This window comes from Pinus tabuliformis, chromosome J (assembly GCF_031772625.1).
Source record: "Pinus tabuliformis cultivar Carrire ecotype Pingquan chromosome J, CPIR1, whole genome shotgun sequence".
Classification (NCBI taxonomy): Eukaryota; Viridiplantae; Streptophyta; class Pinopsida; order Pinales; family Pinaceae; genus Pinus; species Pinus tabuliformis.
The window spans coordinates 376546076-376558945 of NC_142295.1; the positions used below are offsets into that span (position 1 = coordinate 376546076).

Genomic DNA, 12870 nt, shown 5'->3' on the forward strand with positions numbered 1-12870 from the left:
CCATTTTCTCAATTTATTTTATGTTTATAGCACATGATTGAAAAAATAATCTAATCAAGATGAAATAAAGCTTTTATTTTTGCATTTTATATTTTTAGCATATGTTTGCTCGTGTAATTAAAAAAATAATATGTATTTTATAGCATATGTTTGCTCTTATGTAATTAAAAAATAATATAATCAAAATGCAAAAGGCATGAAATCACTTTGTACTTGAAGAGCTTGTTGGGTTTATACAAGGTTAGACGTGCTTTTATAAAGGAATTAGAAACATATAGCCATTTAGAAATAATCACGGCAGTTATGACCTGGAAAGAACGCTTATCAAAGAACCCTAATCAATAATCACGGCAGTTATGACCTGGAAAGAACCCTATTCAAAGAACCCTAATCAATAATCACGGCAGTTATGACCTGGAAAGAACCCTTCTCAAAGAACCCTTAAGTAGTGAACTTACAGTAGTTTATTATCATAATTAGTGTCAATGCATCTTGGATACACATTTATAATGGCAGAATGTTCGGAGTGTAAACTGCATTCTGGTCCCATTCAAGTCTATGACCAACAAAACCCCATCGATTGCAGTTAGAATCTGGCATGCCCCGGATCCTTCACGTCTTCCGTACTCCTGAACATTCTTGCCTCAGAGCAGATAATTGAGCATGTGTTTTTGCTCATGAAATAGTATTGTACAGTTAAATTAAATTTGCAGTTAATTGCAACTATAGCTTAGCAGGTGCAACGTTATAACTTATTGTTAAACCTTGCTCAAAGTCTAACACATAGCAGTAGAGTATTGGTAACTAAGAGCTCCATTGAACAAAACAGTTGACAGTTGGCTTCATAAAATTGAAATAAACATTAATTAGCTTAAAATGGCGCTAGCCTGGGGAAAATGGGAGCTGCAAGTAAAGCGTAGTGCATTTATTCAGCACACTGAACAATAGCAGCTTCAAACAAAATCCCTTATTAGGTTATATATTTTTCAGATTGATTCAAAACAATCTTTGGCAATCTTCAACATATACATGTAGTTTTAGAAGCTAGAGATCCTAACCAAAAACTCGGACAGAGAATGGTACTACTGACAGACTAGGTCATCCAGATTCACACAGAACTACACAGCTCTGCACACCGGTTAAAACCCAATATACATACAAAGAAAGGCCCTGCAACTTGATCAATCATTAGCCAAAAGATGATTGCATTTACGCAGCAATGTTACCAACCTCAATGCTCTATTCAGAAAAGCCAGAAATGCAGTTCAGCTGGCAACTTCATACGGCATGTGAATCCGAAGTAGCAATGTCAACTACTGTTACTATTCTGCTGCCAAACTGGAGATGACAGGGCCTTGCCCGCAATTTTACTTTTAGATTTTACTTTTAGAAAATTCCAAACTCGCTGAAACCTAGCAACAAAACTATGCTTTTCAGGAATTGTATAATAGAATGGTATTCCAGTCTCAACAACTGTCAGAAAATGCTGCTCTCCCAGAAAACTGTCATAATGCTCTGAATTGTTAGTTGCCATATGATACAGGGGATTCTTGCAAGCATCCTGTAACTTTCACAGAAGTACCTGTTGAAAAGTTGAGGCAGTATCAGAATTAGAAATCCAAACCTATAAAAATGTTATTAACAGATCTATTTAACCATGCATTTTGATCCCCCAACAGGCACTTGTTGCAAGATTCCATTTTGAGGCTTCCTCGACATGGGTTTTCCATCAGATTGATAATTACAGGCATCGCCCCCTGATCCACTTTTGATAATGTCAGCAGGAGGAATGAAGAAATCCATTGAAAGGCCAGGCACATTGAAAACCACGTCATCAATTGTCCATGTTTCTTCCATTCTTGTTCTGGTATGGCTCATTGAACACTCTCCAAATTTAAAAAGAGTGACAACTGATCGACCTGAATGAGCAATCATCACACCATCTACTGCTCTATAATTGTTGATAGTTGTTTCTATGGTGGTTTCCCAGTAAACAACATCTATTCCAGTGGCTTGAATCCGTGTAAGATGGGAATCTTCCAAATATACAAGGAGGCCAGTTTTTTGACTGAAATATCCAAAAAGTACATGTCTGATAATTTCTGCAGGTCCATCACTCCTTTCGTGCAGAGTTGAAGGATCAGCAGCAAGCTTTAGAATGAAGCAATCTTCATCTCCAATTTTCTTTTCTCCCAAGCAACGAGCATTTGCAAACATGATTGCCGTTGTTCTAGGATCTAAACCCTGAAAATAGAAAGGTCAACAAGAATAAGAACGTGCATCATCACCAAAACAAGTTAATGGAAGCTGCATAGTTGCCATGCTCCTAAGCTCAGTCCCCTGAATTGTGTTTTGCATTCGAAAAAAAATTGCCATTGCAAACATACATACATGCAGTTTTGTTCTAATATTTTTTAAGTTTAATAAAAACAACTAAATATTAACATTTGCTTTTGATACTCATAAAAATTTCTACATGACTGATTAAATTCGAAAAACCCAACGTAAAAGAAAAATCTACATGGTTGATTAAATTAGACATTCAGTTTACCACTGCTTGAAATTAGACAAAATTAGAGTTTTTCATTAATAATTCACCTTATGCAGTGATTGATGTCCTAGGATCTAAACCACAGGCGAAAAGGAATTAACCAAGCATAAGAACATGCATCATTATAAACACATTAATATGAGATATTATTAGACGAACCACCAATAAATTGCTTTTGCAACAATCTCCATAAAACTAACTCTAGCAGTCGGAACTCTCTTCTATTTATCTTTTGCAACCGCTCATGCTAAAATTCTCCACTCTTAACTTAATCACAACCTGATCCAAGAGCCTATTCTGCAAGCAGCAATGCTTCTATTTGCTTATTTCTCATTGGATCAAACTGCAATCTAGGCCATAATCTGCAAGCACTCATTTGAAGACATCAACCTCTGGTTCTCTCACCCTAACTGGGAAACTAGTCGACAACCATCTGTACTATTTCTGTCAACTTAATCCTAAAACCTAGTACCTAGACTACATGAACACTCGCACCAATCTTACTGAAACTTAGCCTGATCATAGAGACTCACAAATCCTGGCCAAAACTGTGTCATTCAAACCACCATAACCAAGAAAATCATCATTTACCAAAATCAACCTTTGTGTTAAACCAGCTCTGCATGCAAACATAGAAAACCCACGAATTTTATTGAATTCTGACCAGCTGTTGAAGCCCATTATGGACATAGTTGTACGAATGCTTTTAACTTCACTGTGTTCTCAATCTGATCCTCATTCTAGGCCTACTTTGCATGTATTAGACTCACAAACCCTGGCCAAAAAGGTGTCATTCAAACAACCATACCATACCAAGACAATCATCCTTCACTAAAATAGACCTTTATGTAACCTACTTTGCATGCATGCGTAAAAAAATCAAGAATTTATTGAATTCTGACCAGCTGTAAAAACGAATAAAATGCGTCATATTAACGCATTTACTTACTGGACTCGCAATTTTCTCTTCATCCTAGGCCTAGTCTACATGCTTTCATACTAAAAAAATACGACTTTCACTGAATCACAAGCTGATTTTTAAACACATTCTGCAACCAAAAGATCCTCGTTCTTGTGCCATCGGAATAGACATACCTGAAGAGCCCGACGCAGAGGCCGAGGAGGACCTTTGGCAGCATGTGAACCAAGCCAGGGTGTGTGCCGCCAGACAATCTTCCCGTTGCTTCCAGCATGAACTTTGCTCCCACCCAAAACTAACTCCACTGACCACGTATCAGGCATCATTTGCCACAATACAAAGCATCCAGTTTCGCTAGCCTTTAGTGAATAATTTCGACAAGCTTTCGTAGCCATTTCAGCTTCTGAGGATACCATTTTGACTCTACCCACTATGTATGAGCTCTTTATCGAATTCTGAAACTTGAGGCAGCCAGTGGCAGCCATGTATTGTTGCACAATGTACTGTGCTGAGGATGTTTCCTACCCAAATCAAGAAAAAAATATCAATAACCATGCATCCCTGTCCGAGACCATCACAGTTCTAAATAATTCATCCCTCTGCAAATTACTTAAAGGTTAAGAACAGTGCACCCAAATCTACAAACAGACAAAAAAAATTGCATGCAAACATATACCTTGCAACATTGAAAGGGCTTTTGCACTCCTACTCGGGTTTTCATGTACACCAGAAATAAATTAGAGGAAAAATTTACCAACTATATCTCAAATAACAATGGTCTCTGCAAATTACTTAAAGTTATGAACAGTATCCCCAAATCTATTAACAGACTAAAATCTTGCATGCAAACATATACCTTGCAACTTTGAAAGGCTTTTCAATTCTCCTAGGATTTTCTGTATACCAGAAATAAACTAAAGGAAAACATTTACCAACTATGTTTCAAATAACAATACATTCTGCAAATTACTAATGATTAAGAACTGTGTCCCCAAATCTGCTAACAGACAAAAATCTTGCATGCAAACATATACCTTCCCACATTGAAAGGGCTCTTTCACTCCTTCTAGGGCTTTTGGTGCACCAGAAATAAATGAAAGGAAAACATTCACCAAATTATGTTTCAAGCATACTCTGTAAAATTCAAAAGGTTTCAATGACCCAGAGGTTTTGCTTATGAAACAAAAGACAGAAAAACAATAGAAAAGACGACATTCTGCAGAAATTCCAAAAGGATTTCCAGTTTCCACTATACAAAACACTTTTCAGTGCTACATTTTGAAGAATAAACACTGTAAAAATCAAAGTTTAGTCAACTGTGGCTTGCTGGGTCAGTGAAAGCGGGTAGCCATTATAAGCCCATGAAGGTTCCAGTCCTACCAAGTGGCTTGCTAGTGCTTAAGCTCGCCCTTGTGGATACCCCGAAGAAGAGCGAAATGAATGGTGGTAATGACTCCCTCTCATACTAGATCTGCACCCATTCGTCTCATCACAATAAAAGAAGCTAGCTTAAAGAAAAGAAAAAAATGAGGAATTCAACCATCCACACATTTTTGCAAATAAAACAGATGAGGAACAATCTCATCAATTGTGCCTTGCCTATCAAATCGACAGGCCTTGGGCAATTCGACATTGCTGTCAAAAGCAAAACTAGCCAATTTGAAGAAGCAAAAAGTGTCATATTCCATTCGCTATCAAGTCCAAGGGAAACCAACTATCTTCCAAGTCATGCCTTGCCTATCATTGACAGGCCATGGCACTTCAACAATTCTATCAAAACCAAAACGACTCAACATTAGAGATGATAAAGTAGCCTATTATGTTAACTATTGAGTCCCATGAGAAACCAACAATCTTCCAAGCTGTGCCTTGCCTATCAAATTGACATGCCTTGGACAATTTCAAGTTGTGCCTTGCCTATCAAATTGACAGGCCTTGGACAATTTCAAGTTAGGCCTTGCCTATCAAATTGACAGGCCTTGGACAATTTCAAGTTAGGCCTTGCCTATCAGATTGACAGACCTTGGGGAATTCCACGTTGCTGTCAAAATCAAAATGATTTAATATTAAAAATGATAAAATAACCTGTGACGTTCACTATTAAGTCTCAAGAGAAACCAACAATCTTCCAAGTTATGCCCTTCTTATCGAATTGACAGGCCTTGGGCAGTTCTTATTCAATTCCAAGAGGGACCAGCTCTACCCCTACTGGGTTTGACCTTGAACTGTTTGCATGGCGTTGCATGGCAATCTCCCATCGTAATAACCAAGCCACAGCCCAACGCCATTCGCTCTATCAAGAATCCAACCCTCATATCAAAACCCAAATTACAGAGAACAAAATTGACTCCAGACTTCAAAACCCCTGCACAATTACTTACAGTGGAGACAGCTCTTTGATACACCATTCTCTATATGAGAGTTCCAACCCTCACATCAAAACCCAAATCACAGAACACAGAATTCACTCGAGAATTTTCCAAAAACCAGGCGAAATTACTTACAATAGGGACATCTTTGATGGAAAGGTGGGGAAGCGGATCATTGGTAACACCAATAGGACCCAGAGGGCATCCCAGAACTCCCAGCAGGAGCTTAAGATCGGAGCAGTTCCCAGCGCTGCTTCTGCCATTGCTGTACATAAGCCAGCCAGTATTCCCAACATTTCGATTTCTGAGCCAATCCCTGAGACCACCCCATGGGCTGTATTTCTTGGCAGAATCCTCATCCTCATATGGTTGGGCAGTGGGCTCTTCCATGAGAGGAGCCAGTGTCTTCACACGGTTCGACCTCGCCAGCATCTGGTTCCTCCTGCTCCTGGACCTCCGACCCATTTTGGCTCCTGATTAAGATAACTGTTGTGCACTGAAGCTCACTGGGCGGCTCCCAGAAGCATTGGAATGGGTCTCTTTCTGGGTTTTGACCTGCGGTCTCAAGCTCCTATGTATAGAAGAAGAGGGGCATACACTGGCAGGGCTGACTGGTCATGGAATTTGGAAGAATGGAAAACCAAGGGAAGGAAAAGTTCACCAAACTATAGGTGGAGCGAGGAGTGTAGTCCAAATAGTATGTGAGAATGTGTGTGAGAGAAGGGGCCGTTAGATGATGTGAACAGACAAACGGACAGCCGCAGCATGTTTGTTCCTTTAGGAAAAAAAAGGAATAATACGTTTCAATCGATGCAGGTGGGGGCTCACCATTTTCCTTTTTCTCTTAATGGGATGTAGTTGAGGTTGGCTGTGATTCAGCTTAAAGCTGGGGCAGTGTTTTTTGGGTTTTTCTATATTGTAGCTGGAAATGGGTGGGAATTCATTATTTTATTAATTAAAATTTTATCTCATTATGTCTGGTTTGGTAGAGTAAATTGGTGAGAATCTTATATTATTTCTGGCATGCTATGGTTTTATCATTGAAAGAAAATTATCTATCTACACTCTAATTTAATATATGACAAAATAATATAATAAAGATGTTGTCAATTATATTAATATTCTATTTTGTAGTGTAATTTTTTTTTGTTATTTATAATGATATGAGAAAATGTGTTTGGTAAATTACATTGTAATTTTTGTTGTCTATGCTTTTAGAATCATTAAGTTTGATTCATCATCAAGATTTTGATGAAATTCTGGTTCATTATTAAGATTTCGATGAAAGTACTTTTATTCAAGTAATGATGATGAACGAGACTTTGGTTCGAAAAGTTTCATCCAAATCTTGATGATGAACCAGACTTAATAGTTCGAAACGCATGAATAACAAAAATTGTAATGTGATTTAGCGGCAACACTCTATTATTACACTTTATAATTAATAATTAATAAAATATAATAAGAATATTATGATTAATTAATATATATATATATATAATTTAAATTAAGAATTTATATTTAAAAAAAAAATTGAGTAGAGTTAATGGATTATTTCAAAACAATATATCTCATATAATTTACTTTATTATATAGAAATTAACATATTGCTTGTAAGATATGATAAAGATATTGACTATTAAGTTAGTTTTATATAATGTAATTAGTAATTACAATTTACACATAAAAAGAATATTATCATATTAAATTGATAATTTCTATTTCAAAAGTAATAATCACAATATAAACATTGTCTGGTATAGACATTGTTATTAATGTTTAAAACTATTTCATGTAGTTAATATTCATAATTAATAATATTAGTATTAAAATGAAAAAATCATATTACATAGATTAAAATTTTATATTTCAAAATTGATTTTTGTTAAAATAGAAAATAATAATAATTTAAAAATTTACATTTTAAAATCAATTTCTAAATTAGTAAAATTTTTAATGAAATTAATGTATTATTCTCAAAATAATATATTACATACAATTCACTTTATTTCAATAAAATTTACACATTATCTCTAATATATGATAATGACATTGATAGTTAAATTAGTTTATATACCGTTAGTTATTACATTGTTTTTGGAACATAATATGAACACAAATAAGAACATAAATATCAAAGTGAAAAAGAATATTGTGACATTAAGTTAATAGTTTGCATCTCAAAACAGTAACCACAAGCTAAACATTGTCTTTAACATGTGATATAGTCATTGTTATTAATATTAGAGCTATCTCTTATTGTTAATAGTCATAATTTAAACATAATCTAAAAAACGATACTAACATTTTTAATAATATTACTATTAGCAATCTAAAAACAAATAATATTATATTAATTTTAAATTTATATTTCAAATCCAAATTTATAATTAAAATAAATTTTAATATAATTAATATATTATTCATAAAATAATATATCTTATAAGAATAATTTTATTTTAATTAAAAAAAAACATAGCATTATTACCTTAAATTAAAAATTATATTTTATATAAAATTTTCAAAATAACTAATTTTATCTTATTTTCAAAATAACGTGACCCACAAAATTGACCATATTGCCACCCAAAAAAAAGTAAACATCCTTCTTCATTTCAATTTGCCAATGATTTGGCTATTATTTATATATTTAAATAATTTGTAATTTATGTTCAATGATTATATAATTATTATAATAATAATTTTTATCTATATATTAATAAGTGTTTAATAGAGTTTAAATTCAAATTTAAAGGAAATCAAGTATGTAAATTTTAATTATGATACGTAAGACTTAGTAGTTCCTATAAATAATTATGTAACAGTTAGTAGTTTATTTCATAAATAAAAAAATAAAAATAAAAATTGATATAACATTTTAATGTCTTATTTTCTTGTGATTTTAAAACCAGTTTAGATTCATATCAACTTTGGATCTATCAAGAGTGGAGAGGGATCAAATCTCTCAAGGTGCAAATTTTTCCTCAAGTTTTGAACTCAAAACAAATCTCTCGAAGTGCAAATCTTTCCTCAAGTTTTGCACTCAAAAGAGAGGTTTGCACCTAGAAAGATTTGATCTTGATAGATCCGGAGTTACATGGATCTAGGCAGGTGGAGTAAATATAAAGAGAAGTTTTATTTATTTACCATACCTCGAGTTAAACAAAGGTTTTATTTAGTTACCATACTTTTGATTTATTTATATTTTTGTTTATTCACCATACATCTTTCTTTTTTTAGTGTTATTAAATCTCTTTATATTTTAATAATAATAATTAGATTGATATGGCCGATATTAGATTGAAAGTGTTAAATGTTAAACATTACATATTTACGTTTATATGTTTACTTTGAAATCTACTCATCCTGTCTAATTATAATAATATATTATTATATCAAATTTATTTATATATTTATATTTTCCTAATATATAATATGATAACTAGACCTGGAAATTGAAATTTATTACCAAGTAATAATCATATAATTTATTTATAAAATTAATGATTAATTACATTAATAAATTCAAGCAGAATTTAAAACCAGAAAAAGCCCTTAGTGCAACGGCAATGTTATTATCATTCGATATGAACGTTTCATTCATGACACTTTTAAACTGTCAATCATTCTCAGTGTTGTTAAGTAGAAGTGAAATTGACTGCGTGTAGGCCCTCGCACATGCAACAAGTAAATATCAATATCAATATCAACTTTAGTTTCAGGAGATTTCAAATTTCAATGAACGATGACAACCAGAATATTTTGATTTCAATGTCGAGCTATGAACATTCCTTGCTTCATTATGATTTAAAGTATATTTCATTGGTTAGATAGTAATGGTAAGAAAAATATTAATTTATCATGAATTATTAATTATAATTAAAACTTTATTAAATATATAATTCATTTAAACAAAACTTTTAAATATTTAAAATTATTTTTAATATTTAGAAATTACATCTACTTACTTGTGTAGTATTGCAACCCCTCCTCTTTACTCTTCACATCAAAACAACTCTTTCCAACCCTATCATTCTATCAAAATATAAGGAAACAAAAAAAAATATAATACTCATTAATAAATATAGCTATGACCAAGTAAAAAGAGTACGTTTAAATAATACATCAAAAAAATTCTACATTATATCTAAAAATATTGATAATTTTTATATTATACAACAATAATACTTCACTAAGTATGGTTGATTAATTATGTTGGGGCTAAAAAACATTAATGTTTGCTCTAGTCTGCAACCCTAGAAACCTTAGTCATCTTCCCTCTATGTTCTCGCCATGGCTTGCCTAGAGGGGGCTCCTCCCTCTCCATCGGATGATCCGACACTCTTTCAGCCTCTAACCACATCTCTTCCTTAAAAACAACATTCTAAGGACAATCCTTCAAAATTCGTGAAAAAGGTTGAAGAAATTCCATATGTTGTGATGCCCTATGGATTTTGTCGAACTACTTTAGGTTTCTTTAACCGAGCTTTGGTTGGAAAATTTACTGGGATGTGGCCATCGTCGAAGTCCATGGAGCAATGGATTGAGAAAAATTGAAAATCTAGGATGAAAGGAAATGTGGGTATTTATGCATGTGGGAATGGCTTCTTTGCTTTCCTTTTCAAGCTAAAGGAAGACAAAGAAGTAGTTTTCAAAAAGTGTCCTTATTTCTTTGGGACCAAGGGAATGTATATGAACAAGTGGTACTTTGATTTCGACCCTATGAGGATATCCCAAATGTTGTTCCAATTTGGGTGAAACTCCCATGCCTCCCACTCTTCTATTGGAGCGACGATTGTCTCAGAGCCACTGGTAATGGAGTTGGTAAATACATTGGAAAAGTTGAACCTAAGGGGGGATAGTTTGCATGTGCCAAGATATGTGTTAAAGTAGACTTTGAAAAGGGGCTTCCTGTAGAAACCTTTCTCACAATGGGAGACTAGAAACACTGTCAAATTTTGGACTACGAACAACTCCCCTTCAAGTGTCAAACTTGTCATGAATATGGGCATTTTGCTCAAGACTGCAAAAATGCCCAAGTCAACAAAGTTGATGCAATCGTGGAACCCCAAGTGGAACAGTGAAAGACTCAGAAGAAAGGAGGAAACAAGAAAAACGCATCAACAAATAGAAACAATGCTCCCCAAGGCAACAATATCCCTCCACCCCTTCTAACCCTCTCAGGGCATTCCAATCACCGAAGGCAAATCAATTGGAAGATCTTGATCAAGAAGCCCAACCCCCTTCCCTCTCAGGAAAAAAGGAGAATGAAAACCCAAAAGGGGGGGAGAATCATGAACCCTCAGAGGTTCCAACCCCTGAAGGGATTAAGTCCTCTTCAATCCCTAATTCATCTAGAGATATTTCCTTTGTTGAATGTGGTCCTATTCTTTGTTAGATTGTGCAAGCATAATCTCCTCCTAAAAGTTTGGGTTGTCCTCGAGGAGGGCCAAGAAAAATAATTACAAGAAATTTGAATATGAACGTTGGTAGGACTGAGGAAGAAAGTAGTTAGGAAGCTGAGAGTATCGCCAAGAAAAGGGGCAAACACACCAAAAAAGAGATTAGGGAGAATGAAGTGAACATAATAAGAAGTTGGGGAATCAGCCACAAATCTCGAATATGTTGAAGTATTCAAAGACTAAGGGTCCAACATGAACAACAGAAGAAGGTCTCAAATCTCACTTGCCTCCCAAGAAATGATGAAGCTCCTTTCATGGAACATAAGGGGTTTGAGAGGACCCTCAAAATCACTCTTGGTCAAAGACTTGATTAAAGCAAAGAAGCCATCTATTCCTTTTCTCCAGGAGACCAAGATAGAAGAGGTAGAACTTATGAATATGTTGAAGTATTCAAAGACTAAGGGTCCAACATGAACAACAGAAGAAGGTCTCAAATCTCACTTGCCTCCCAAGAAATGATGAAGCTCCTTTCATGGAACATAAGGGGTTTGGGAGGACCCTCAAAATCACTCTTGGTCAAAGACTTGATTAAAGCAAAGAAGCCATCTATTCCTTTTCTCCAGGAGACCAAGATAGAAGAGGTAGAACTTATGAATGTGGCTAAAGTATTTTGGAAAGATAGTGGTGGAGTTGCGCAAAGATCTTGGGGAGCATCTGGAGGCTTAGGTATCTTTTGGAATAGATTATACTTTTCCCTTATCGATTGTCAAAAGAACGTTAATTGGATAGCTCTCATCTTGGAAAGAAATGATTCCAAGGAAGGATTTAAAGTAGTGAATATCTATGCTCCAACCCTATATGATGAAAAAGTAGAATTTTGGGACAAGCTCATCTCACTCAAAGATGAACTATGGAACCACGGTTCCATTATAGGAGGCAATTTCAACACAACACTTTTTGCTTTTGAGAAAAGAGGGGGAAATGTTGTCTATGACCCCTTTAGAGAAAAGATGGAAGACATCAAGCAAAATGGGATCTAATTGATATGAAACTTAGTAAAGGGAATTATACTTGGTTGAATAGGAGAAGTGGCTATGGTTACATTGTGGCCTATCTTGATTAATTTTTAATTCATAGCTCGTGGATTTTCCAAGGGTTGGATTCCTTCTCCTATTATGGCTCAGAGTGAGTCAAATCATCGTCCAATTTCTTTGGAGCTTGGAATGAAGGATACCTTGGGCCCTATTCCTTTTAGGTATAACCCTAGGTGGTTGAAGGAAGAAGGGGTTTCGTACATCATAAAGCAGGGCTAGAATTCCCCTATTTGCAGCTCTCCAACGTTTGTTTGGGAGTCAAAAATAAATCTTGTCAAGCAAGCTTTAAGAACTTAGACAAAGGAGGTGTATGTACTGCTTGACAAGAAGAAACTTGATTTAGTCAAAGATTTGGAGCATCACTTATCCAATATTGAAAATAACGAAGTTTATAACTCGCATCTGGAGAAGGAGAAGAATTTAAACAAGTAGACGTTTCAAGAAAATCGAAAAGAGGAGAAATTTTGGAGGCTTAAATCCAAAAGCATTTGGTTGGAGCCAGGTGATCAAAACACATCATTCTTCCACAAGAAAT

At 34.7% G+C, this 12870-nt stretch overlaps 1 protein-coding gene across 1 annotated transcript; it reads right to left on the reverse strand.

Annotated features, from left to right (window-relative positions):
* Positions 1 to 841: 841 nt before the first annotated feature.
* LOC149227304 (uncharacterized) lies at positions 842 to 6610 on the reverse strand. The gene is made up of 3 exons (XM_089377746.1): positions 5975 to 6610; positions 3647 to 3991; positions 842 to 2244 (listed from the first exon to the last, which is right to left on the reverse strand). Exons 1-3 carry the CDS (start codon positions 6302 to 6304, stop codon positions 1648 to 1650), a joined length of 1272 nt encoding a protein of 423 aa, XP_089233872.1. The 5' UTR covers positions 6305 to 6610; the 3' UTR covers positions 842 to 1647.
* Between the last annotated feature and the right edge of the window lie 6260 nt (positions 6611 to 12870).

Bases quoted from the DNA above. Each gene is read 5' to 3' on its own strand.
- LOC149227304 (XM_089377746.1), bottom strand. From the start codon at position 6,304: ATGGGTCGGAGGTCCAGGAGCAGGAGGAACCAGATGCTGGCGAGGTCG. The intron at 3,992-5,974 runs GTAAGTAATTTC...TGATTTGGGTAG, and splicing joins CCATCAAAGATGTCCCTATT to GAAACATCCTCAGCACAGTA. The intron at 2,245-3,646 runs GTATGTCTATTC...TTCTATTTTCAG, and splicing joins CTCTGCGTCGGGCTCTTCAG to GGTTTAGATCCTAGAACAAC.